This window comes from Sugiyamaella lignohabitans, chromosome B, assembly GCF_001640025.1.
Source record: "Sugiyamaella lignohabitans strain CBS 10342 chromosome B, complete sequence".
Taxonomy (NCBI): Eukaryota; Fungi; Ascomycota; class Dipodascomycetes; order Dipodascales; family Trichomonascaceae; genus Sugiyamaella; species Sugiyamaella lignohabitans.
The window spans coordinates 2,295,034-2,321,250 of record NC_031674.1 but is presented as its reverse complement, the minus strand read 5'-3'; the positions used below and the strand labels follow the sequence as shown (position 1 = coordinate 2,321,250).

The following is a 26,217-nucleotide window of genomic DNA, read 5'->3' as shown; positions in this document are numbered from 1 at the left end:
GAAGAATCCAAGGCTGACGAAGCTAAGCCAGAAGAAATCAAGGAAAGGAAGCCTTCTGACGGGGCCGATGAAGTGTCGGAACCCAAGGACTCGGACACTGTCCTTGGAAAACACTCTGGATCAACCCTCGAGAGTCCAATCGACCATAAGAAAATTAATACCGAGTCCCAGTCCGAGCAACAGGAGAATAAGGAAGAATCCGATGATTCTGAAATACCAGTAATTCAAGAACATAACTCATCTTCTATTAAGATAAAACCAGGGGAGTCTATTCCATACTCGGCTCTGACAAATGTATTCGACAAGATTGAAGCAACTACAAAACGATTGGAGATCAACGCCATTTGTACAGAATTTTTTCTCGATGTTATAAAGACATCTCCCCATGAGTTGAGTAAGATCACCTATCTGTGTATCAACAGGCTAGGCCCGGATTACGAGGGATTAGAATTGGGACTAGGTGAATCACTAATTATAAAAGCGCTCTCTGAAGCTACGGGACGGACAATGCCACAAATAAGAACAGAGTATCAAAAGGTTGGTGATCTTGGATTAGTAGCCTTAAAATCCAAGAACAATCAACCGTTAATGTTTGCTCCCAAGCCCCTCTCAGTTTCCGAAGTATTTAAAAGCTTGACTGAGATTGCGAAATCTAGTGGTGCATCAAGTCAGGCCAAGAAGATTGGAATTATAAAACGCATGCTTACTGCTTGTAAAGGAACTGAACCAAAGTACCTGGTTCGTAGTTTAGAGGGAAAATTGCGGATCGGCATGGCCGAGAAGTCAGTACTGACTGCGTTGTCTCAAGCATTTATCACTTGGGAGTTTGAGAAAAATGGCAAGCGAGTTAAGGCAGATGACATTCAACAGGCAGATGAGATTGTGAAGGACGTTTGTAGTCAACTCCCAAACTATGAGGTAATTATCGAAGCCATTCTGAAAGACGGAATTCTAAATTTGAAAGATGCCTGCAAGTTGACACCTGGTATTCCCTTAAAGCCAATGCTTGCCAAGCCAACCAAATCAATTACCGAAGTACTGGACAGATTTAATGGAGAGGAATTCACCTGTGAATATAAATATGATGGTGAGAGAGCTCAAGTACATGCTACAGAGGATGGAAAGATCCGAGTCTACTCAAGAAACATGGAAGACATGTCTCAAAGATATCCCGATATTGTTTCTATTGTACCACATTTTATGCCCGATTCTAAGAAGAGTTTTATATTGGACTGCGAAGCTGTAGCTTGGGACCGTGAGCAACGTAAAATTCTTCCTTTCCAGGTCCTATCTACACGTAAGCGAAAAGATGTTGAAGAGGGCTCAATTAAGGTTAGAGTACACCTTTTTGCTTTTGATTTGCTATATCTTGATGGTGAACCGTTATTGCAAAAATCGCTCTTGGAAAGAAGGGAGCTAATAAAAAATAACTTCACCGAGGTTGAAGGAGAGTTCGCCTATGCAAAGTCAATGAATTCAGACAATATCGAGGAAATTCAAGCTTTTCTAGACCAGTCGGTAAAGGACAGCTGTGAGGGACTCATGGTTAAGATGCTAAATGGCACTGAAAGCGGTTATGAGCCTAGCAAGAGAAGTAGAAACTGGCTGAAGTTAAAGAAGGATTATCTGAGTGGCGTCGGTGACTCGTTAGATCTTGTTGTTCTTGGTGCCTACTACGGTCGTGGTAAGAGAACGAATGTGTATGGTGGATTTTTACTTGGTTGCTATAACGCGGATAGCGAGGATTATGAGACGGTGTGTAAGATCGGTACAGGATTCTCGGAAGCGAATTTAGAGGAGTTCCACAAACAGCTGTCTACTACAGTCGTCAGTGAGCCCAAATCGTATATTTCCTATGACCCAACGCCAAGCTCACTTCCTGACGTATGGTTTGAGCCTACCACAGTGTGGGAGGTCCTAACGGCAGACTTATCGTTGTCACCAATTTACAAGGCCGGTATTCAGCAGCTTGGACGAGGTATTTCGCTTCGTTTCCCTCGTTTTATCCGTGTCCGTGAAGACAAGAAACCTGAAGATGCAACCACTTCGGAACAAATCGTGGACTTTTACCAGCGCCAAGCGTCTCTTACTAATTAAAAGAGTATAATTTATTTGTATGCTATTATGACATGATGCAATTTGAATATCAAGTAGTGTTTTCTGTACTTCCATTTAGGAAAGAATACAGGGACTGTCAACGAATCGACTCGCTGCGCGAGTCCATTCGTTGTCCCGGGCGAAGCCCCAGCTGCCGGAGGCCATGCCCAGAGTCATGTTTAGAATTCTAAAACTCGTCTCCTTCGTCCACGAAAAAATTGGACGAGCCCATGTCCTCATCGTCCATTGCGTAGTCGGCCTCCTCGTCCGATCCCGTGAATGTGCTTTCGTCATCAGAGATATTGGATTGATCTGGTATGGAAGTAATATTTCCTTCTGACGGAGCAGATGGAGCGGAAGTAGATGAGCCCGCCGAGGCAACAGCGCGGTCAGTACCATCTGTGGAAGTCGGTACAGGAGGTGCTGTGACCACTGCTGAAAGATCTATATCTTTGTATCTTGAGGCAGATTTGATAGTAGAATTGCATCGCAGACACTGGAAACCTTCTTCAGGGTCTTCTGCCAATGCTGTTGTTAAGCACACATAGCAGTAGAGGTGACCACATTCGCCATGATATGGGTTTGTAACATCTGTTGACACAGCCGACGTAGTAGACTCTGCTGATGTAGATTTATAGCATATTGGGCATGTCTTTTCAGGCAAAAATGCAAGTTCTCCTTCATTAGAATTTGGAGATGATGATGATTTTGTACCACCAAATACTGAGGTGAATGCTCTGGTGGTCTTTCGCTTGACTTGTCTCATGTTAACTAACGGCAGAACAAATAATAAAAATTCAGTCAATGCATTCCATACCAATTGTCTATTTTGAAATTCGAAGTTCACTTGGCGAGTGAGGGACCGTGAACCGGGAACATATCTTATACGCAGTAACCGAAGTATGAGCGTAGAGTACCTGCCCGAGTATAAGAATAGAATGAAGTTGGCAAGACTCGAAAATGCCCACAGAGTAGATAATCCGTCTGCGAGAACTCGGAGTTTTTTAGCAACTAGAATATTAAACTTCCTTCGGCGGGATATGCTGTTGGTACCCACAATATCTCCACTGTGGCTAACATAATTGCCCACGTGGCTGTCGTAATAATAATCTTCATTTTCTTCGAATTCGTAGTCACCACTACTTGTCCTTGCTAGATAGTCTTCAAGCTTGTTCCAAAAATAACTTCCTCCTACAATAAGAAGGCCATATGATAGTTTCTGGGTTTTTGACATGGGAATAATCCTGCCAATTGTGGAACGAGAATCAACCAGTTTCAAATTTTGAAGCTTGGATCCATAGGTGGCGGAATGATCCCATATTGTTACTTTAAATAGAAGCAGCTTCAATAATAGTAGTAGTTCTGGTTCATATTTGTCTTTTATTTCAGGATGAAAATATTTGAATGATGAGTAAAGTTGGCTTTTCAGAAGATCCAAGAGTTCACTATCAAGAATATTCGCATCCAACTGGCCAACACGAGGCTCAATGAATCGACTTTTCGACAATAAATACTTTACAGACTCCATAGTATCATAATATAAGAGACACTATCGGGAAAGTTGAAGATATTGCTCAAGTTTTGTGGAATAAATAAGACAGCTTGACGTTCGAGCCGAATGAATGTGGGGTTTATAGTGTAATATGCAGATCTGATCTGTTCCCCTCGGCTGACTTGCAAGTAGGTCATGATCTGGATGGGTCATATTATGCTTATATACATGCACATTGAACTTCACAGGTCAGGGCCGGGAGACATCCTCTAAGTTCTAGCAAGATCAGATAAGTGGGATTGAGTTGGACAATTCATGTCGCGAGACTCTACAATGGAAAAGCAACATGAGTCGCTTGTGGAGGATGGTCAGGTAATCAGAGATGCTAATACTGACAAGCGGAATCGACCCCAAAGTTACAAGTAAGTGATGCAGTCAAAATCGTTATAGCACGATTCACGAGTCTAACAAAGTATGAAGAAAAAAATATAAGAAGTTGGAAGCTAGATTTCGAAAAGCATTTGAAAAATCAGAAAAATTGCATGGAGAAACTGTGGTGGCTAGAAAACTGTTCAATAGGATATTAAGAGAGAAGAACCAAGTTTCAGAGATGATTTTACTGCTGAGTGAAGAAGGTAAATTACCTGAACAGTATAACATAAAAGAAACAAAAGATATCGAAACAAGTGACGTGGAAGACGTTTTAAAAAATGCGACTGAACAGGAGAATTTTTATCTGGGTTTAATAGACAAGGCAATGGACCTTTCAACCGAGGAGGACTTTATCAGCGATGAGCCCAACCCGATGTTACTTAACGAATGGCTGAAGAGAAACAGACCATGGTTATTATCGCTAAAGGAGGAGACACAAGATCTGGTTGCTGGGGACAGTACTGTCGAAAATAACAAAACAACGAGCTCATTATCTAGAAAGCGGAAGCAGCCGAATGAGCCAGTATTAGGGCATGACATGCCAGGGGACGATATACACAAATCCAAACGTCCATTTGTGCCATCAGACCAGGCGCACAGTACCTATTAAGATACGATGTTACTGATTGGCATACCATCAGTCAATGTACATCATTATTTATACTATTATTATATTGGGTTAAGACAATAAGTAATTTATTCCATCAACTGTTTATTGGTTTTCTTGGATAAAGTGCGCCTGTACCTACTGATAGGAAATACACACGACTATTTATACAATTTTTATGTTGGATTAAGACAATAAATAATTTATTCAACAAACTGCTAGTTGGATTTTTTAAACTTTTCCTCGACCAGTTGTCGCAAAGTCTTCTTGCCTTCTTCAGCTTCACGTCGTTCACTAAGAGCGAATGCTGAAATGCCCACTGCAATTGCAAAAATTGGGTCCAATGATCTTCAAAGTTAGTAGAGCTCTCATCCATTCCATTTACAGAAAATAGTATAGACTATTGTCTCTTGGGCTCCGTAGGAATTTAAAATCTGTGGAATTAGCTCGAACAGGATGGTTGATTCAACTGTGATAACAGGGTCAATTTTCCTACTAGAGCCAACACAGAACAGTATGTTCTCTTTCGCTTACTTGGAAATAAGATACGGGTATCTAACAACCGGTTGGCTCATTTTAGATAAAGAGTTAGAGCTCTGAGTGTAATCAAGCTGCCAAAGTCACCAGCATCAGTCGGAAAGAGCTACGGTGAATTTATCGTTATATGCGCCGCTCAGTGACTGCCGATCAGGGCTCGTCAGGGTCCACTGAATACAGAACATGAGTCTCTGGATCCGATTTCAGACAGCATTGTCTCGTACTATCTTATTGGAGTCGCTTATAATCCCATAATTTGTAACCCGTTTTCATTAGTGTTAGAAGGAATTCAGCCCAGGAATTTAATAGGGGAGGGAAATATTCTGTTAAGAGCTGTTTGTAAAACGTCCATGTACTGATTTAAGCATAACTGCGATTGTTGATGTATGTATGATCTATTTACTGACTGGGACCATATTAAAGCTCACCTTCGACTGCTTGTAAAGCAGTAAATCATAGAATCATGTCCAAATCAACATTGAAATTGGCCAAAAATGCATTGGCTGATGGTGACTATGAGAGTGCCTTAGAGTATTCAGATGAAGTTTTAGAGCAGGATCCTGACAACTACTATGCGTATGTTAATCAATTTGAATCTTAACGAGCTCAATTATATTCCCATGGCACTTTCTAGTTTTATGACTAACAAGGAAACTAGTTATATTTTCAAAGGCAAGAGCCACCAGATGATAGATCAACCTTTTGAGTCGCATCGTGCTTATTCGGCAGCCATTGCCCTCAGACCACACGAAGCTGTCGCCTGGAAGGGTCTTCAAAGTCTGTATGAAGGAATGAAGGAACCTCTGAACTACCTTCAGGCTTTAGATGGCTTGTTAAAATGCTATGAGGAAGTAGATGATAGAAATACCGCTTCCAAGGAATTTGTCCGAGCCATCAGGTATATCAACAGTGCCAATGATTCAGAAGCTGTAAGTATATGATTGCGAGCCAAATCTGTTATCCAAGCCAGGGATTTATTAAATTTCGGCATATTAACCTGTGGTATCCTTCTGTCCCGCTAACATTAATTAGACTAAAGCGTTGTTGGAGATGCAACTCCCAGATAATGAACTGTATGACTTTATGACTGGTACTTTCTTGAAACCGGAAGTTACCTTGACACGACTCATCAAAATTTCAGAATCTGAAGAAAATGAAAAAATTAACAAGACCGTGGCAAAGAATAGATTTAGAGTACCTACTGGCCCAAGGGCCAGTGCTGCTGCTGGTGGTAACAGCGACGCTGCCAAATACACTATCCTTAGTCAATCAATGCTGCCTAGATTGTACCAAGATTTAATGAATATTTCGAATGATGATGATCTGCGTCGACTGACTGAAGTCAAGCTTTTGAAACATAAATATCAGCTGTTGAAGTTATCACCAAAAAAGGCAGAGAAGGAGAATATCCTGAATGAGGTGCAGGAGATGGCTAGTGGTATGGTAATTGTCGACTCACCCGACCCAACACCCTGGAGAGTCAGCATCGACTGGCAGGATGTTAAAGAATTCAAGGATCTAGATTTATCAGTCGTTAGCATGTTTGTCGAGAAATTTCCTAGAGAAGGTTTGGCGAAAGTTCTAGACGGCTTTTTACACTCTGAAATTTCACCCTTTACTTCAGCCCAAATGAAAAACCTAGATGAGAAGAAAGAGACGGCGACTGACAAACAGCATGACAAAAAGAAAGGAAAACAGAAAATTCGTATTGCAATTAAAGATGATCCAGAAACAGCCAAATTGCTACAGAGTGAAGGTGTAGACGTTGAGGATGAAGATGCACCCACCAATGGCCAAAATGATCCTGAGATCGAGAAAGAAGCTGTATGGAAGCCTGCCGAAGTACTGGAAGCTATGGCCGAAGGATTTGCCTCCGATCAAGACTCTATTCTTTGTTACCGAATTCTGGGTGCCTTTTACCTTCGTCTTCAAGAATATGAGACCGCAGTCGATATTGCGCAACGTGGTCTGGAAGCAGTAAAAAAGGCTGCACTGACTACAACAAAGCTCTTCCCCAATGGAAAAGATAATCTGTCTTTGATTCTTGGTACTGCTTACATTTACTACCAAGCACCAAAGAACTATGATATTGCAATCAAGGTTTTTGACTTTGTACTTAAGCATGACTCTAAAAATATTGAAGCCAGCATCGGTAAGGGGTTGATTCTTCGTGAAAAGCGACAGTTCAAGCCTGCTATTAAACTGCTGAAATCCGTCATCGAGCAGAGTCCAACTAATTTCCAGGCTCTCTTCGAGTACTCCTGGTGCTTGGTTTTAATTGGTGAACGTGAACAAGGTAGAAAACTACTGGAAAAATGCCTTGAAATGATGACAGGGAGCGATCCATTATCTGTGGACTACAGAGCACAAATTTGGTGGAGAATAGGTTCGAGTTTATGGGATTACAAACGAGAGACTAAGGACAATGACAAAGATTCGCCGGCCAAGGATGCGTCGCTCTCAACCCAGACTCAAGAAGCCTTCAAGGCATTTGTTCAATCATTACAGGAGAATCCAAACTACGCTCCTGCATATACATCGCTTGGGTTCTTTTACTCAAAGGTGCTCAAAGACACTGGCAGGTCATCCAAGTGTTTTTATAAAGCATTTGAGATTGACGGTGGTGAACTAGATGCAGCATATCAATTGGCTACCGAATTTGCAGAAAAAGGAGAGTGGGAGTTGGTCGAAGTCATTGCCAGTAGAGTAGTTGAATCAGATAGACTCCGTACATATAGTGGCAGAGAGTCTAGCTGGCCATATAGAGCATTAGGCATAGTTGGACTAAATCAGAGGGATTATGCCAAAACAGTTCAATATTTCCAAAAATCCCTTAGAATTACACCCAAAGATTCACACACCTGGCTAGGATTGGGAGAAGCATATGCGAACAGTGGAAGATACGTTGCTGCTGCCAAGGCATACGAGAGAGCTAAGGCTCTAGATCCAGACAACAGGGCCATTCAGTATCAGTATGCATTGGTTTTGCGGGAGATGCAGGAATTTGACAAAGCTCTAACCGAACTTCGAGAGATTGGAAATTTAAATTTAACCGAGTTTCCGGTCGGATCGGCACTGTTGGAGACGTATATTCTCTCAGCCAAGTACAGCCTTGAAAATGATTTCTATGGAGATGCTGTACGAAGGGCTATAGGGGCTATTGATGTTGCTTCAGAGGAAAAGGCGTTACTCCTTGATGAGGGAAAATCTGTGTCTACTTCATTTCTGTGGAAAGGCGTCGGAGATGCCTGTGAAGTGTTTTTGACTGTCGAGTCCAAGCTGGGTGATATACCTCTAGACAAGCTGACAACGCTTTTCGGTGATGAAATTTCGGTCGAGTCAAACGTTCGCACAACTATCATTGCATGCATGATCAAGGCCCTGCAGAATTCTTCAGAAACTGCTCCCACTGCCGCAAAGGGCCTTGCTGCACATAACCTGGGTCTTGCTTATTTAAAAGCGCATCATTTTGAACCCACTGAAGATTACCTTCATGAGTCCATCTCGTGCTTTAAAAAGGCGATTCAAACTGAACCGCGAAATACCGAATTCTGGAATGCTTATGGAATTGCATCTCACTCACTAAACGCAAGAGTTTCTCAACACTGTTTCATCAGATCGCTTGGTCTGAACCCCAGACAACCTAGAACTTGGTCAAATCTTGCTCTTCTATATATGGCCCAAGGTGATCTTGAGTTAGCATCTGAAGCAATAGACAAAGCTCAAGCGGTTGACCCTGATTTTGTAGTGTCATGGGTCTGTCAGGCTGTTATTGATGCTACCCTTGGTAACACCAAAAAGGCAAATAATCTCTTTGAACACTCATACACAATTTCTAAGGGTAACGATGGGCTTGCTAAATTTCTCTATGGACTTTCTGTACTGGAAAGTTCCAAAACTCCTGAGCTTGGCGCGAAAGGGAAGGCGATTGAGCTTGATACAGGTGTATTGGCACTTCAGAAGTACCTATTACTCTCGCCAGATTCTTATCTTGGTTTGACTGTACAAGGAATGCTTTTGGAACGAACTGCAGGGTTTACCGACGGTATTAAGTATTTAGAGGCATTGTGTAAAAAGGTTGAGGCAGATTATGATCAGGGAGAGTCTGAAAACGATTTGGTTAAATACGCAAGGGCCAAAACACAATTAGCAAGACTGCGGCTGGGAGCTCACCAATTCAACGAAGCAGTGGAAGATGCACAAACAGTTCTTCAATTGTTAAATGAGTCGCCAGAATATTCAACTCTCCTGTTATCGAGTAGTTTGGTTGCCGGAATCGGTCTATACTTCTGCGACCAATTCGGGGAGGCAATTGAGTATTTCAAGACTGCTCTTGAAGTTTCAGGAGAAAACCAGGATGTTGTCATCCTGTTGGTACAGGTTTTATGGGCCAATGGTGGTGACGAAGAACGTGAGGTGGCCCTCGAACAACTTTATTCCAGCATCGGAAACAAGGGTTCATCAGTGAAGATGACTCTTCTCTTGGGTGTGATTGGACTGTTGAACGATCCCGAGCTCTTGGATGCTGCTGGTGATGAGCTTCAACAACTATCTCTGGATGATCTTGTTAAAGACCGTGATAACAGTGTGCAGGAGATTTTATCAATGATTCAGAAATCAAATGCTCCTTGGCAAAAGGCTCTATATATGTGGCCCTCACGTTATGGTATTCTGAAGAATATCAACTTACAACTCGCAGTAAAAACTGCCGAGTCGCTTAATTCTCTCAAACATGCTCAATCGATAAATGCCGAGGAGCTGAGCGTGGCATATAACAAAGCCGATGGTAGTATACAGGCGGCACAGAGAGCTGTATTCTACTCGCCTTGGACAGTTTCTAGCTGGGACGGCCTAAAAGAGGTCTTAGAACAAGCATAGATCGATAGCTCTATATACATGAATTCAACAGATATCTCTAGCCACTCGGTTCCTTGATTGTGCCTCGAGCGGCTGGGGCTGTGCCCCTGGCTCCTCTCGCTACGCTCGAGTCGTTTCTCGTCTACGTCCGTAACACAATCTCCGGAGAGAGCCATCAGTAAGTTAAAGAGTTAGGAGTCTAATGCTTATATTATATTTACTACAATTAAAATTTTGATGTTTAGAAAAGTTCATCCAGGTATGGTAGCTCGGTAACTTGTCCAACAACAGCAAGGGCAACCTTACCAGATGTGAGGGCAGCAGCGGTCTCCTTAAGAGTAGCGGCAGTGATGGAAGTATCAACAGCAGGGGTGATGACAGTGGATAGAGAGCTCTCAAGAGCCTCAGCGTTGGCAAACTTGGCCTTGGCAGTGGCTCTAGTGAGTTGCTCAGAAGTGAGCTCGGTTGCAGCAACGGCTTTGAGAGCATTGACAGCCTCAATAGCACCGGCCTTGGCAGCGGCAGCAGTTGGGCCCTCAACAGTTAAATAGAGTAATGAAGCATCGGAGTAGGCGGCGTTGGTAGCATAGATGGTAGTACCAGTCTTGCGGCCAGCAACACCCAAAGGTGTGCTACCACCAAGAGACCACTTCACACTGTGGACAGCAGTGCCGAGATGTTGAGCAAGAATGCTGTTAGCAGCAGAAGATCCAGTGGTGGGGAAAGCAATGACAACAGCATTGACATTGCCGGGAGCGGCACGAATACGGGCCTCACCAGAGTGAACGCTGGTGGAGGGGGTCTCAAGAGGAGAACCAGCAGACAAGCTGCTCAACTTGGAGGAACCAATGAGAGCAGAGAGGTCGGATTCATCAATACCACGAGCGACAATTTGAATATTGGCCTTGGCGTAAGCTTCACGAGCATAGTTCTTAATGGCATCAATAGAAACAGGGTTCAATGGGTGCGATAGAATCGAGTTACCAAGACCAGTGTGGAAAGCGACTTGGTGAGCAGCCTCGAGAGCAACGTAGGCAGATGAAGTAGAGTGAGCAAGCTCATATTCGAGCTTGGCAAGAGGAGCAACCTCCTCATCAAGTTCGTACTTGTTGTAAATGGTATTCTCAACAACATCACCAAGAGCATTGACGAAGTATGGCAAGTCCTCACGAAGGAACTTGGCAGTCAGAATAAGGTTCTCTCTGGTCAAAGAACTGGACAATTGACCACCCAAAAGTTCCGATTCACGGGTCAAACGTAAACCAGATCTGGCTTGTGTGTTCTTGTAAGCGAATTTCTCAAGGTAGTGAGCGACACCGTCGGCATGCTTGGGCTCGTATCTGGAACCGGCACGAACAACCAAGGAGATCTCAGAGACTGGTCTGCTATCCTCAATTGACGAAACCTTAAGACCGCTAGCCTCAGTGGTCGACAGGAAACGGGCCATGGTGCGCTTCGTGGAGAGACCTCCAGAGGTTCTCAAAATTGAAGACTTGGAAAGCATTTTTTATGAATTTTTTAGAAAAGACGACCAAATATTGAAACAAAAAGAAAAAACCACGGACCGGCTGTTCCTCTAGTTGTAGTTCAAAAAATTGCTACCAAAAAAAATGGGTGATTTTCCTCGATATGTCTTCAACTGTAATTGTCCGTCAATGTAAGGTGAATTATTTCAATTGGGAGCCTCTTCATCTAAAAGAAGTCATTTTATTGGTCCATGCTGCACTCGAGAAAAATATGTGTATATGGATAACATGCGGGTATCAGACCTGTGTCTCTGTTGCTGTGGTGACCCAACCTGCAGCTCACTGTTTACATGTACAGTAAAGCGTGATAGCTGTATGTTTATATGTTTATTTTGACGCACCTAGACCAGGTGTAAATTAATTACTAGTTCTTTTAAGTCTGCACTTTTTTTTTCAGACTTTTCTGGAACAAGGTAATCAGAACACGACACGAATAGATTTGTAGGAAACCATGCCGTTGTTACCACCAGGCGTGACAAATGAGGATATTCAAACCTTGAATGTGCTTGTTGGTCAGATATTTGACTCGGCTCAGCGGTCTATAGCTACTCATCAGAAACTGGTTATCAAGCTTTCAGCACTTCGCGACAAGTCCAATAAACATGGGCTCGAAAGTATATTCAACAAAATCTTCGTGATGATGATTAATCGAATTCTTCCTGTCAAGAAAGGGGAAACTTGTGCAGACCGAATTGTCAAGTTTGTTGAGACATTTGTTAGTCGCCAAGCAAATGATGGAAATGAACAAAACACCGATGAAAATGAAGAATCATCGATTGGCTATTTTGCCGAGTTTATTATTCAACATCTTCGTCGCGGTATTACTGCTAAAGATAAGAATGTTCGGTTCCGTTGTTGTCAGCTCATTGCTGTCACCATCAATCATATTGGAGAGATTAGCGATGATTTATTCAGTGAAATCAGTCTAGACTTGATTTCAAGATTACACGACAAAGAACCCTCAGTTCGTCTCCAAGCCTCACTTGCACTATGCAGACTCCAAGGCGTGGACGAAGAGGAAGACGAGGATGAGGACGAAATTGGAAAGACATTGATTTCCTCGTTACGCACAGATACTAGTGCTGAAGTTAGGCGAGCTATTCTTCTCAATCTTGTCAAGACTCCCAAGAGTCTGCCGTATCTTTTAGAAAGAGCTCGTGACGTCCATCCAACGACCCGTCGATGTGTCTACTCGCGCACGTTGAAAGAAATCGGTGATTTCCGTCAGTTAAGTATCGGCATGAGAGAAAAAATTCTTCAGTGGGGATTACAAGACCGTGATTCTGCAGTTCGTACAGCAGCAACTAAGATGTTTGTTTCCAATTGGCTTGAAACAACCAACAATGATCTAGTTGAGTTGCTGGAACGTCTAGATGTGTTGAATAGTAAAATCGCCGAGACAGCTATGTTGGCCTTTTTTGATTCCAGGCGGGATGTTTTGGATAAACTACAATTTTCTGACGAGTTCTGGCAGGCTTTGAGTGGGGAGTCGGTCTTTTTAGCACGTATGTTCAATCAGTACTGCAATGCACACGATGAACTGAAAGACTTGGCTGATGTAAGAATGCCAGAACTGACCAAACTGGCTTTCCTGACGGAAAAGTACCTGGGATTACTGGAAAAGACTGGCAATGACCCAGAATTGGAGTTTATCATTGAACAGCTTCTCACAATAATCTCGACCTCGGATTTCAGTGACGAAATTGGCAGGCGTAAAAACCTTGTTATGCTACGAAATTCCATCGTGGCCCTAGATCTTAATGAGAGCCTGATCAACCTTTCAATGGAAATAATATACAAAATCTCGGTTAGCGAGCGAGACTTTTCTCAGATATTAGTTGAGTTGATCGACGATATCCGTGATACAGTTGATCAAAACGACGAGTCAAACGAATCACAGCTGGTAGTTCTGTTGAAGTGTCTATTTGTAATGAAGAGTGCTCTTGAGCTGATCCGGTCGCCTCTCGAGGACAATGTGCATCTCAACTCACTTTTACACGCCCTGGTTGTTCCTGCAATGGAGAATGGAGAAGCTGCAGTGCGAGAAAGAGGTATCCACTGTCTTGGACTGTGTTCATTCCTTAGTAAAGATCTGGCAGCCAAGAATCTGGACATTTTTGTGCAATGCTTTGCACAGGGTCATGAATCACTGAAACTGGATGCCATTCGAATTATCAGCGACCTGCTGATTATTCACGGTCTTGATGTGGTGAACGAAGATAGCTTGATGACCATTTACAAGTTGTATTACAAGGCAGTTAGAAATACCAGGCTGCCTGAATTGCAAGCACTGGCTGCCGAAGCAGTTTGCAAGCTGCTTCTCCAGGGTGTATTTACCGAAGAAGATGTAAGTTTGATGTGGGACACCAACAACAAAAAGACAAAAAAAAGAGCATACATATACTAACAAACCAACAGCTTGTGAAGACTTTAGTGGTAGTTTATTTCGAGAGTGCCAGTGCCGAGAACCTGCAATTACGACAGACGTTGAGTTTCTGTTTGCCTGTGTACTGTTATTCGTCGTCGTCGAACCAGGAGAGAATGGGCCGAGTAATTGTCGACAGTTTGAGACGTTTAGTCAGAGCATATGATGAAGGAGAAGTCACGGTAACACCGACTCAAATTATGCAACAACTGGTCGACTGGACAGATCCCGCAAAGGTTGTCGGCGGACAGGGAGTCTCGTCCTTGGTCCATGTTGAGCTGGCGAAGGAGATTCTAGAGCGCATCACTCAAACCGACTCCAAGGACGAGAGAAAAGCACTGTGCCTGTCCTTGTCAAGACTGAACATCACAAAGACAGCTGAAGATAGCACAACAGGCCTCGGGGACATTCGGGATCTGGTGGCCGACGTTCTAGAAAACGATCTCATCGGCGAGGCGCTCTCGAAAAACGCCCTCATCCGATTCCAAACGGTAGTCGATGGTCTCACTGGCGACTCTACCACTGTCAACGACACAGCATCAACCGAAGTCAGCGACCTCAACCCACCAACCGAGACCATCACGGACACGACCGCAGGACCCAACCCAACCGACGGCGACGACGCCAGCGAGTCCAGCGAGTCCGAACAAGAGTAACCTCTACTCCATAACCAAATACAACATCAACACCACAACCGTTGCAAACTCCTGCGAAGCAGGAGCCACGGGGTCTGGGGCAGAGCCCAAGCCGCCGGAGGCAGGTGGGGACGGGCCAGGTGTGCCTCCGGCGGCTGGGGCTCTGCCCCAGACCCCGTGGCTCCTCTCGCTTCGCTCGAGTCGAGCGTCGGTGGGACCGGACACTGGAAGCGTCTTTGGGAAATTTTAGAGAGCGGGCGGTGGAAATGTCATCGGCCCGTTGTCATCGCATACCGTTTTCGTACTATGAGATAGAAAAGGCCGTAGTATAGGAGTCGGAGGTTCGATACAGTTTGTGGTGTATTGTTAGAGATTGTCGTTTTATGACGATAGAGGTCGATATCGTCCCGAAGCGCTGGTCTGCTTGATAGGAATCAGTACAGGGCGGGGGAGGCGTCGTTTTCGGGGGTCAGACCGGGCGATCGCCCAACTGGGCAGTAATGGCGGGGTGCATAGTGGCGCTCATTAGTTTGCAGATTCACGGGTGGACGGAAGTATGGCTAGCACGATATAGGTTAAGAATGAATGGCATAGCATCTTAGCTGTACTGGCGAATTAGACCAAATGAGCTCAGTCCTGTTTGCTGGAAAATAGCAGAGGCCGAACCGGGCCGATGTTGAAGTCTAAAACGGTCGTTCTCGAATAGGATCTGATTAGTTTTAAGTTCCGTATTTATTGCGACCGCCACGGTTTAACTATGCACAGTAGTGGAGACGGGCGTGCATGTAAATATTCATTAACATAATAGTCATACAAACACACACACACAATATACACAACCCCAGTTATGAGACATTGAAGCATACCCACTGTGTCATGATGATGGCATCGATGAGAGATGGATTCCACGCGGAGAACAAATCGTTGACTGCGTCGAGAGGCTGAATTAGGTTGTCTCATATTGAGACATCTCTCGAGCCAGACGCATTCTAGCTCAAACGCAGAATTCTAGAACCGGCAGGATGGGCTGATATTCGCACGGAAACAAGCGGCAAGTGCCAATCCAGCATCGCTCGCTCGAGTTGATGAGACGACCATGCACCATCCGCCGCCGCCATCGGCGTGACTCTCAACCACCAGTCGATTTTTTGGGCCGCTTTTAGTAGCATGGATCTAGCTACCCACCCTCCTTCCCCCACTATCAAACTAACATCGAATTTAGCTAGCAGGCTAGCGGGCTGCTGGTCAGCTAACTAACTAACAAGCATTGACTGCGGTGGTGGATCAACTCCTTACAGGTACAGATACAGGTACAGGATAGGACAGGAGCTCACGCAGGAAGCATGCAGTGTTTTGATACCCCACAGTTTCACCCAACAGGCCCGAGTCATAGAATAGCTGACGACCCAATGACAGACTGTAAATGACAGGGCAGCCCATGGAAGAGGTGCCAGAACAAATAAAAAGCTAATGTGAGCGAGTTTAATTTGTGACGCAAGCTCGGCGCATATAACTTCACATCCGACTCGGACCAAGCTCGGACACCAAATCCAGGCCGAGCAAAACAGACCAAGTCCCCCCTCGCCCGGTCTACGGTATACGGTCCCAGCGGTCTCCTGCGAAGCAGGAGCCACGGGGTCTGGGGCGGAGCCCCAGCCGCCGGAGGCAGGCACACCAACCCGCGCGACGTCAGCCCCTGCCAATTACAGGAGATCAGCCGATTGTCGCCAGGCGGCCGGGATTAGCGATTAGGCGAGCCGATTAGGTACGACGACCGACCAGGAAAAACGGGGGTCCACCAGCGGCGTCTGTTCGCTGGGGAGTACGGATTGAAAAGGGGGTCGGGGAGTGTGCGTCCGGCGACTGAGGCTCTGCCCCAGACCCCGTGGTTCCTCTCGCTTTGTTCGAGTCGCGAAGGATGGGGTATCCAGTTGGAGGGGCTTGGCGGTACCAGTTGCCTCGTATGTTTTTTTGGCGGCCAGGTCTTGGCTGTCTTGTTAGCTTGGTTTATGGCGAGCATAGCCTCGCCTGATTTCGGTGTTGTTTGGCGTGGTGTGGTGTGGTAATAGTTCTGAGTTGATGGGTCTGGAGTCGGCTGGAACTGCCGGAGCTGCTGGGAAGATGCGTTTTCCGCCCATTACGCTCGATATTAGACTACTCTCAGTCAACTTTTGTCTTGCAGCTGCAACCTGCCCGCCAGCTGACCCCCGGCCAGGCTGACTTGACAGCTGAGCCTGGCCAAACCTTCTGAGAAAGTGAGCTAGCTACTGCTAGTGAGGGTGCGGGATGACTTGGAATGGCGAGGGGAGGGGAACAAGGTATACGAATGGAAGGTGGGTGAACAATGGAGAACGGGAGAGGAGGGAACGAGAGAAGAAGAGAGGGGCAGAGAAAAAAGGAGCAGGGCAAGGAGAGAGGAGCAGAAGCTCGATATAGACTCATGAAGTGAGCACCATCAAAACTCCCTGACAAATAATAGACACAGATCCCCCCGCCTCCTGCATTACTTTTAGCAGGATCTGCCAGTTGGATGCGGCGGATATGAATCTATGAATGAATGAATATGCATATGCACGGGGATCTGTTCTATCACAAGATTAGTTTAACAAGCGAACAGATTGGTGGGGTGCGCAACCCCTGACCTTGCATTTTAATCACCCTAACACTCTGATCTTACCCGCAATTGTGCTCACATGCATCGGTTTGGCTTTTTTTTGGGGGATAACTGTAAGCGTCCATATATATATATAATCATCGCCGCTGCGTATGTGTTCGATATTAGTACAAACGAACGTTATTATTGTCTGAATATACTTCCAACGGAAACTGGTATTTTTGCACCTCGCTCCTCAATAACCAAAGCAACTTGGTAAATCGCGGGATACAAATCTATTTATATTTTTTTGGGCTTATATTTCCATTTTGTTGACGTTTTTTTGTGGTACTGAATCCATTTCTCAGCTTGACTTCTTTTTTTTTTTGAATTAAAATATTCGATATTCGGCCCAACGGAGGCCATTTAGTTGAGGCGACTAGAAATCGAAAAAAACAACAGCCTTTTTGAAATATTGTATTGAAAGTGGTACTGGTTGTTTAGATTTATTTACTTCGACTTTGGAACGGCATCTGAATTCGTATCAAACCACCCATTCAAATTAAAGCAGTATCATATTTCGTACAGCAAAGTACGAGTCAGGTCAGGTCAGGTCGGCTCTGCTCTGCTAAGTTTTGTTCAGTTCAGTTCAATCAGGTCTAACCTTTGAATACTATTCAGCTCTGTCAAATTCACGAAAAATCATCATGCCTGACGGTGCTCAAGCTTGGAAAATGATCAAAACCCCCGGTACGCATACCGATCGTATTGCTCAGGCATGCGATAGGTGCCGGTCAAAGAAGATCCGTTGTGACGGGTTAAGGCCACACTGTTCGCAATGTTTGGCTGTGGGGTTTGAATGTAAAATATCCGACAAGCTCACTAGACGTGCCTTTCCAAGGGGTTATACAGAGTCACTAGAAGACCGAATCCGTCAGCTCGAATCTGAAAATAGCAGGCTATCTAATCTTCTCGATGTAAAGGACGAACAGATGGAAATGCTTTCAAGAGTTGAGGCGGTTCATGATAGCAGCCCCCGTGGCAGCGTTAGTGGTGCTTCAGGAAACCAGTCTGCAGCTGTTTCCGCTAAATCTAATATCAGTAGCATTAACAACGCTCTCCCTTCAAGTTTAGGTGGCAGCAGTCAACAGCACACACAGAAGAACTTATCTTATGTCTCAACACTGATACCTGAAAAGGACGACTCCAGCTCATCCGCTTCTCCACAATCTCCAGACGAAAATAATAATGCTATCTTTATCAATCACGCCAACGAACTCGGTGCAGATGGTACATACCGCGGAACCTCTGCAGGTGGCGTGTTTATATCTTCCTTCGTACAAAAGCTAAAGGTGAAGAATCCGGAGATTTTACCTCCTGTACAACAGATTGCAACTGCATTTTCACAAACCACCGATGGAGGTATTGTTCGCTCGGCTTTGAAGATCTCGTCTCCTTCGTCGTCATACTCAAATGGCGGAGGCAGTCTACTATCACCAGCTTCATCGTCGTCTGAATTGTCCAGCTCGGGCTTTTCTTCTCTATTCCCATCGAGATTGAGCTGTGATAAGCTAGTCACAGTGTACTTTCAGGAATGGCAATCAGTTTATGCTATTCTGGACCAGAGCAGGTTCTTGTCTGACTACCAGACCTTTTTCGATGATATTGACGATGATTCAAAACCTGGCAATGACCTACAAGCTGCTACCCTGGCGTTGGTATTAATTCTCGCCTGTTTGGCCAATAAAGAAGGAACTGCTCTGACTACTGAAGAAGTGTGGAAACTAGACTCTTTGTGGAAGCGAATTATGTCTAATAGACACAAACCGACACTGGGTCTTTTACAGGCTGCTTCTTTGGCACAATTATATTCTCTATACGCTGGAAACCTCGATGATGTGTGGTTCTATCGATCTATCATGACTTCGACTGCTCAACGTCTAGGATTACATCGTAGTCGGAAAGCCATGCATCATGCTAATGGTAAACCCCTAAGTGCCTATGAATCTGAATTGGGAAGACGTGTGTTTTGGGCAACTTATACTCTGGATGTTTTTTCTAGTGCTGTTTTAGGCTCACCAAGGTTGTATAATGATAGTCAGATCCAGTGCTCGATGCCCAAGTACATTGATGAAGATGTGGTGACTGACTCATTAGTCACACCCCCACCCAGTTCTCCTGAGAGTGTTGATGGTGCCACCACAAAGGACAGTCTGCCAGCATCTTGTCAAGTCAGTGTAATTCAATTTTCTAGACTCTTGGCTGAGATTCTCGATACCGTCTATTCAACTAATACCACCGTTCAGCGGTCGAGAACTGTGCTGATGCTAGAAGACAAGCTTGAATCTTGGCACAGGGAACTACCGCCTTCTCTCAAATTCGAGTTTGTTAATGGCTTACCTACGGCTACTCTCTGTCCAGTTCACCAGAAGTCGCCATTACTGCTGATGCTGTATCACTATGCCAAATTGTTGATTCACCTGCCTGCCACTGCTGATTTCGCTAATACCTCTACATCGGGCTCAATTGTAGCTGTCACACAATCTGCTAAGACATATATTCAAATTTTCAACTACCTGAAAGCAAGAAATGTGTCATCGACATTACCACTCAGTCCTACCAGAATGATGCTATTCCTCGGTACCGTTGTTCTCTTCTGTGCCATGGATTATTCCAAGGGAGGTGCTCTGCTACAGCAGTCTAGGAAACTTGTTTCCCAGGGTCTCGGCTTCCTTTACAACGACATGCAAGCAGGACTCCCAGGTTCTATCACTGCTGAATGCTTCCAATGGCTGGAGGAGATCTGTGACTCTGTTCTTAATGGGGGTCCATCTCAGCGTAAGTCATCTACCAGCAATGGCAGCTCCAAACAAAAGTCCGAGTCACGAAGTCGTTCTCAGGAGAAGCAATCTCAAAAGCAGAGAAATTCCCCACAGCAACAACAACATCCACAACAACAACATCATCAACAGCTATATTCACAACATCATTCGCATCAACCAGACAATCAATATCCTCACCATCGCCAAAAGCAACATCAAGAACCTCATAATGCCAGTCACAGAAGTTCACATAAATCATCGCTTCCAGCTAGAATCAAACTCGAGCCATCTCCAACTGATACTCCTACAGTTGAATCTCCTTCGTACCAGCAGATTATTATCCCACAGCAACCGAATATCGACTCGAGCACATCTGCTATGCTGGCAACTGCTACTCTGATGGGAGTTCCTTTCCAACTTTCCGAGAATCAGAGCGAGGATTTGTCAGCGTATCGATTCAATCCACACGACTACCAGCAACAGGTTCCAAACGTACACCCTGTGCCAGCACAAACAGCTTACTATGCACCGGAAAATATGAATACCAGCATAAACAGTATCGGTACCAGTAGCCCCACTGACGACTTTTTTGACACTTCGAGCTTTGAAGATTTCGATATCAACTCTGTTCTCGGTCAAAATACTGTCAAGCAAGAACAATCTGCATCAGGAGTTCCTACTGTGACCACAAATACATTCCTAGAAAACTTCAACTGGGATGACTCCTACAATTGGAGTACCATGACGGTATAGCATAGCACTCGCGTTTGTTATATTTTATTATTTTATTTTATGATATCATTTTTGTTTTATTCTTCTGTTATTACGTTTATCATGTATTTTATGAATGGGTTGCTAGTTTTGTTAATATATTAAATTATTATAAATATATCTCTGCTTTTGGATGGTCTTCTAAAGTCGAGATTCAAAATCAAATGCTTTTACTGTTGACAAGTGGCCTCTGCCTCCGACGGCTGGGGCGCTGCCCCAGACCCCGTTGTGCTCGCTTCGCGAGCAATGCAAACCAGAGCTCATTTGGGTTTAACGACAGCCAAAATGCTTGGTCAAATACGGCAATCCAAAATCACCATTTCGGGAACAGTCTGACAACAATCATGCTACCAGATACAGCCACCACCATGAAAACAATGGCCCATATATAAAACCACCACCCTATAGCCTTCGTGCTGCGGTAATCATTCAGCCGGCTTCCAACCTTGTTCATGGTTCCTGCTGTTTTATTCAAAGCAGATGATGTGCCTTCTACCACATCTTTATCTTGTGCAATCTTTTCCGCAAAGGCTATGGCATTGTTCTTGAGAGTTGAGACCATCCCTAAGATCTCTGATGAAAGACTGTCTTGAATATCCTTTTGCAATGATACTTTTGATTCCACGGACAGCTCTTTATGTTCTGTACTAGATCCAGCAGCGAGTCGCTTCCGAAGGGACTCAGTGCTAGCATTCACATCCGCTAATGGCTCGGGTGCATTTTGCTTGCTTTGGCTCTTTCTGAAGTTCTCCGCCTCCTGCTTTTGAACGCTCCGGACGCGAAGCTCGATCTCCTGTATCCTATCATTTAATTTTTGGATATGTGCTCGGTGATTCGAGAGTGCTGGGCTTCGAGATTTGTTGTGTGATCCGCTTTTTGGTATGTCCGACTCAAGATCTAGCAATATACTTCGTGCATAGTCCATGTTGGATATGAGTTTGTCCAGCTTCAAAGACGCCACAAACGCATCGTCGCTATACTCATCTTCTCCTATGTTCCTTAGAGAATCTTCCAAACGCGCAGTATTTTCATCCAAATAATTGAAAGTGTGGAGCAATTGATAAGTCGTCATTCTGACACCGTACTGAGCATGCTATAACTGGTGAACCTGGCTTCGTCAGAATATGAGCTGCATAACTGTCTGATTTTGAATCTCACAGAGTTTAACCTTACGACGAATAGCAATTTTGGAGTTAATGAGCCTTTGGCGGTCGGCACAAGTGAATCATTATCATTTATAAATATTTTAATAAAATAAGATATAAAATGCAATATAAAAGGATGGTCATGAGTATTAGTACAAGTCGCCGAAAGTGCCACCATAACTGAGAGGGCCCGATGATTTGGGTCCCTTCTTGGTCTTACCCTTCTTATTGTGCTTCTTGGAGTTTGAATCGACAGAACCCTTCTTGTGGAATGGAACAGTGGTATGTCCTCTTACGTTGTCAAGAGCAAAGAAGTCTCGGTCAAGATTGCTCGTAGCAGAGTTCACTGCCAACGACAGGTTCGAGGAGGCATAAGACACGCCATCAACAGCATCGTGACGCGAGAACTTCAAGCCATCCAAAGCTTTAGAAAGGTCGACCATGGACAAATCCACATCAGGATCAGCAGCTTTCAGAGCAGAGATAATTTGCTGTTGTCTAGGAGCAGGCAAGGCCTCGAGGCGGTAGATTTCCTGATTGAAAAGTTCACCACGGTTAGGCTCGTCTGGCTTATATGTGGGAGGAGGGTTGCAATATAGCAATTTGGCATTGACATAGTCCTTCAGAACATATCTAGCAGCACGAGACTCATCGGGATTACCTTGACCCGAACGCATAAAACCTCTTGCTCTTGCGTAGGCAACAAGTACTTCCTCGGCAGTAGGGATTCCCGAACCACCCTCATCTCTAGGCTTCGTGAAAATAGAAATACCATATATAGCTTCGAGGAAATATTTCGGAATTCTCTGGGCCACTAATTGAACTGGACCGGTGACTTCACGTAATTGATCAATAGGTAAAACACCATTACAAACCAAGTCACCGTTGGTAGATGCAAAATTAGGAAATACAAGACCTGGACAATCGCACAACATTACATTGGGCGATAGCAAAATGGTTTGGAAATGTTTGGTCTTACCAGGAGTTGAAGAAACTGACACCTTCTTAGCACCAATCAGAGCGTTAATAGAAGACGATTTACCTACGTTAGGATATCCAACAAGACCGATTTGGAGTCTAGCAGGTTTATCAGCTGTAGCAGGCATGTACAAAGGCTCAGGAGCTTCCGACAGAAAGAGAGCTTCTAATTCGTCAACAGACAAAATATGAGTAGGATCATCTCTCATGACCTTATAGTTGATGAGAGTTTCTTCTGACTCTGTAGATTTAACTTCCTCTTGTTCAGTGGTACTCTCACTCTGCTCTTCGGTTTCTTCCTGTTGAGTTTGTTCGCCTTCTAATTGGTTTCCGCTCTCCTCCAAAGATTCTTCATTTTCCAACTTTTCTTCATCTGCAGAGTTGTCCTCAATCTCCTCCTCATCATCTTCTTCGTCGCTTTCGTCATAACCTTTCTGTTCCCGCTTCTCTTGCTCCAATCTCTCCTTCTCAGCAGCCTCTTCGACCTCTCTTAAAGACGTCTTAGCCGAGAAAAATGCATATCTGATCTTATTTTTCAGGAAATAGTCAGCCCACACCTTACGTTGTTCAAGAGATAACAAATCGGCTTTATTAATGAGAAGCAAGTTACGCTTCCTGCTGTCCAGCTCCTTGACATAATGCTCCAAATCTACTGATCTGAAGAGCAATGGGTTACGTCCATCTACGATTTGAACAACCAAGTCGGATCGATCGATGACTCTCCATAGCTGTCGCCAAACCTCAATATTTCGCTCAAAAGGAGTCAACAACAAATCCTCGTTTTCTTGCAGAGCAGCTAATCCCCTTCTCCATTCCAAGAACGAGTCTTTCTCCAGCCTATCTAGTTCAGTATTGGTCATTTCAGAACTCCACTTGGGTCTTCTTGGGACTGTTAATTTACCAGTATTCTCAGCATGGATCTTTTCTAGCTCATATTCCTGCTGTCTTGATAATAAATATTGATTTCCTCCAGTTGCAGCACTCGTACTAGCTGACGTCGTTAAACCTCCTTGTTGAATGATTCTTATATTGGCTGTACGCTCCGTAGTAAAGTCAGTATCAGCCAGTTCTGCAGTAGACAAAAATTCATCTAAAGCTCTCTCTTGAGTGACGGATCTCAGCTTAACCCAACTCGCTTCTTTAGATCCGCTATCCATGTCTGTGGTATATCTTGTTTCACCATCATCATTAATATACTTTGATGCCTTTCTGGCCTTTTGCTTCTGATTAATCAAAGCTCTACCCAGACCAGTGGGGTTTTTGGCATTAGCTCTCTGTTTGGATCCTGCCTTGGGAGGTAGCGGTGCTCCATATGATTTAACCTGAAAAGTTAGTTTTGTGTTGAGTTGGAAACATAGAGTTCCTTTTTCCTTTGGTTTAAAATTGGGGTTAACTTACCATTTTCTATAAACACTGGTGATAGATAGCTTGATTTGTCCTATACTATCTCTGTCAGTAATAAATAATGCAAGATTTATTTTTTTGGTCGAAATATTTATTTCTGCATATCATCTCCAGCCGTTTGATACCAACTCCAGATCACTGATCTGTCACTGTCACGTGATTTTTAATGAGCTTTCAAGTTCTTTCATATTGGATTTGTCTGCCACCTAAATTTTACACTTGCTTTAAGACAATGGTTGTTAACATCATTGAATCCTGCTAATTAATTATACAAAAAACAATTTTATAACCCAGTTAGAGCACTATTTCGCTTGATTTGGATGGAGTTCTCGATAATAGAATTTTGATAAGTATCTCGTATGCAACTGGATTATCTACAGTGATAATTAATTACGACTATACGCGTAGTTCGAGTCGCGCGTTTATCCTGGATCATCTCTTCACTCATCAACTTATTTATATATCACTATCGGAAAATGTCATTTTTCAAGAAAAAAGATCAAAATTCCAATGGTTCTGGGGGTAGCAGCTCCACAGTTCAAGTGAAAAATGCTCCTTGGGTGGAGAAATAGTAAGTAAAATTACCTGGCTGTTGTCTTACTTCATGCCGAAACGTAGATAACCTTCGAAATGGTTTCTAGTGAACATGAACTTTTCCCGATCCATTGGGCGTAGTTTTCAAAATCAAACAATTAATTACTAACGCCTAAAGTCGACCGAAAACACTGAGTGATATCTCAGCCCAAGACCACACGGTATCCGTTCTCAAGCGGACTCTCCAATCTGCCAATTTACCACACATGCTCTTCTACGGCCCTCCTGGTACTGGTAAAACCTCGACTATTTTGGCATTGGCTAAAGAATTATACGGTCCCGAGCTCATGAAAAGTCGAGTACTGGAACTAAATGCTTCAGATGAGCGTGGTATCTCAATTGTCCGTGAAAAGGTCAAGAACTTTGCCAAAACTGTGGTTTCAACGCCGACTGAATACCAACGCACTCATTATCCATGCCCTCCATATAAGATTATTATTTTGGATGAAGCCGATTCAATGACCAGTGATGCACAATCTGCCCTTCGTAGAACTATGGAAACATACTCGAAAATTACCAGATTTTGTCTTATTTGTAACTATGTTACGCGGATAATTGATCCACTGGCTTCTCGTTGTTCGAAATTCCGCTTCAAACCCCTAGACCAATCTAATGCCCTTGACAGACTAGAATTTATCGCTAAACAAGAAAATGTCAAGTACGAGCTTGATGCCTTGACGAGGCTCATGGATGCCTCCAATGGTGATCTCCGTAAAGCTATCACCCTGTTACAATCCGCTTCAAGGCTCAACACACTATCAAGTGATAAAGTTGGGGATAGTGGTTTAAATGAAGCAGATTTTGAGGACGATGATGATGACGTACAGATGACTGATGCTACAGAGGTAAAAGCCAACCCTGCATCTGACAAGGTTACTGTATCTATGGTGAATGAAATCTCGGGCACGGTTCCCGAAGAGACTGTAGACGGCCTTGTAGCAGCCTGCAGGTCTGGAACGACCTTTGACAAGGTATTCCAATCTGTGCAACAGTCCGTGGAGGATATTGTGCTTAGCGGCTGGAGTGCTGGTCAACTCATCAGCCAAGTCCATGACAAGCTCCTCAATGATGAATACATCACCTCAACGCAGAAAAGCGGTATATCTTTGGTTTTGTCCGAAACAGACAAGAATCTTAATGATGGCTCTGACGAACACTTGGCTCTGCTTAGCACAATGACCCGTATTTCAAAAATTCTAGTTAGTTGATTCAAATATTGACAATATAATGCATTAAGAGAAAATGATTTACATTCCTACATATAATAAATAATTCATGTTGGCATATCGACTAGCTCATCCT

At 44.1% G+C, this 26,217-nt stretch overlaps 10 protein-coding genes across 10 annotated transcripts; 6 read left to right on the top strand and 4 right to left on the bottom strand.

The window, feature by feature from the left end:
• Positions 1-588: 588 nt before the first annotated feature.
• CDC9 (DNA ligase (ATP) CDC9) lies at positions 589-2,097 on the top strand (the record flags this gene model as incomplete). The annotated part of the gene is made up of 1 exon (XM_018879698.1): positions 589-2,097. The coding sequence occupies one exon, from the start codon at positions 589-591 to the stop codon at positions 2,095-2,097; it is 1,509 nt and encodes a 502-aa protein (XP_018737589.1).
• A 187-nt stretch (positions 2,098-2,284) lies between these two features.
• AWJ20_2731 (peroxisomal biogenesis factor 2) lies at positions 2,285-3,625 on the bottom strand (the record flags this gene model as incomplete). The annotated part of the gene is made up of 1 exon (XM_018879697.1): positions 2,285-3,625. The coding sequence occupies one exon, from the start codon at positions 3,623-3,625 to the stop codon at positions 2,285-2,287; it is 1,341 nt and encodes a 446-aa protein (XP_018737588.1).
• A 2,590-nt stretch (positions 3,626-6,215) lies between these two features.
• On the top strand, positions 6,216-10,043 carry SKI3 (SKI complex subunit tetratricopeptide repeat protein SKI3; the record flags this gene model as incomplete). The annotated part of the gene is made up of 1 exon (XM_018879696.1): positions 6,216-10,043. One exon carries the CDS (start codon positions 6,216-6,218, stop codon positions 10,041-10,043), a length of 3,828 nt encoding a protein of 1,275 aa, XP_018737587.1.
• A 220-nt stretch (positions 10,044-10,263) lies between these two features.
• QCR2 (ubiquinol--cytochrome-c reductase subunit 2) lies at positions 10,264-11,526 on the bottom strand (the record flags this gene model as incomplete). The annotated part of the gene is made up of 1 exon (XM_018879694.1): positions 10,264-11,526. One exon carries the CDS (start codon positions 11,524-11,526, stop codon positions 10,264-10,266), a length of 1,263 nt encoding a protein of 420 aa, XP_018737586.1.
• Positions 11,527-11,999: 473 nt separating this feature from the next.
• Positions 12,000-13,955, top strand: YCG1 (Ycg1p; the record flags this gene model as incomplete). The annotated part of the gene is made up of 1 exon (XM_018879693.1): positions 12,000-13,955. One exon carries the CDS (start codon positions 12,000-12,002, stop codon positions 13,953-13,955), a length of 1,956 nt encoding a protein of 651 aa, XP_018737585.1.
• A 134-nt stretch (positions 13,956-14,089) lies between these two features.
• Positions 14,090-14,629, top strand: AWJ20_2727 (Condensin complex subunit 3; the record flags this gene model as incomplete). Its single annotated transcript, XM_018879692.1, has 1 exon — positions 14,090-14,629. One exon carries the CDS (start codon positions 14,090-14,092, stop codon positions 14,627-14,629), a length of 540 nt encoding a protein of 179 aa, XP_018737584.1.
• Positions 14,630-17,908: 3,279 nt separating this feature from the next.
• CAT8 (DNA-binding transcription factor CAT8) lies at positions 17,909-20,776 on the top strand (the record flags this gene model as incomplete). The annotated part of the gene is made up of 1 exon (XM_018879691.1): positions 17,909-20,776. One exon carries the CDS (start codon positions 17,909-17,911, stop codon positions 20,774-20,776), a length of 2,868 nt encoding a protein of 955 aa, XP_018737583.1.
• Positions 20,777-21,107: 331 nt separating this feature from the next.
• USE1 (Use1p) lies at positions 21,108-21,719 on the bottom strand (the record flags this gene model as incomplete). The annotated part of the gene is made up of 1 exon (XM_018879690.1): positions 21,108-21,719. The coding sequence occupies one exon, from the start codon at positions 21,717-21,719 to the stop codon at positions 21,108-21,110; it is 612 nt and encodes a 203-aa protein (XP_018737582.1).
• Positions 21,720-22,088: 369 nt separating this feature from the next.
• Positions 22,089-24,074, bottom strand: LSG1 (putative GTPase LSG1; the record flags this gene model as incomplete). Its single annotated transcript, XM_018879689.1, has 1 exon — positions 22,089-24,074. The coding sequence occupies one exon, from the start codon at positions 24,072-24,074 to the stop codon at positions 22,089-22,091; it is 1,986 nt and encodes a 661-aa protein (XP_018737581.1).
• Positions 24,075-25,121: 1,047 nt separating this feature from the next.
• Positions 25,122-26,123, top strand: RFC2 (replication factor C subunit 2; the record flags this gene model as incomplete). The annotated part of the gene is made up of 1 exon (XM_018879688.1): positions 25,122-26,123. The coding sequence occupies one exon, from the start codon at positions 25,122-25,124 to the stop codon at positions 26,121-26,123; it is 1,002 nt and encodes a 333-aa protein (XP_018737580.1).
• Between the last annotated feature and the right edge of the window lie 94 nt (positions 26,124-26,217).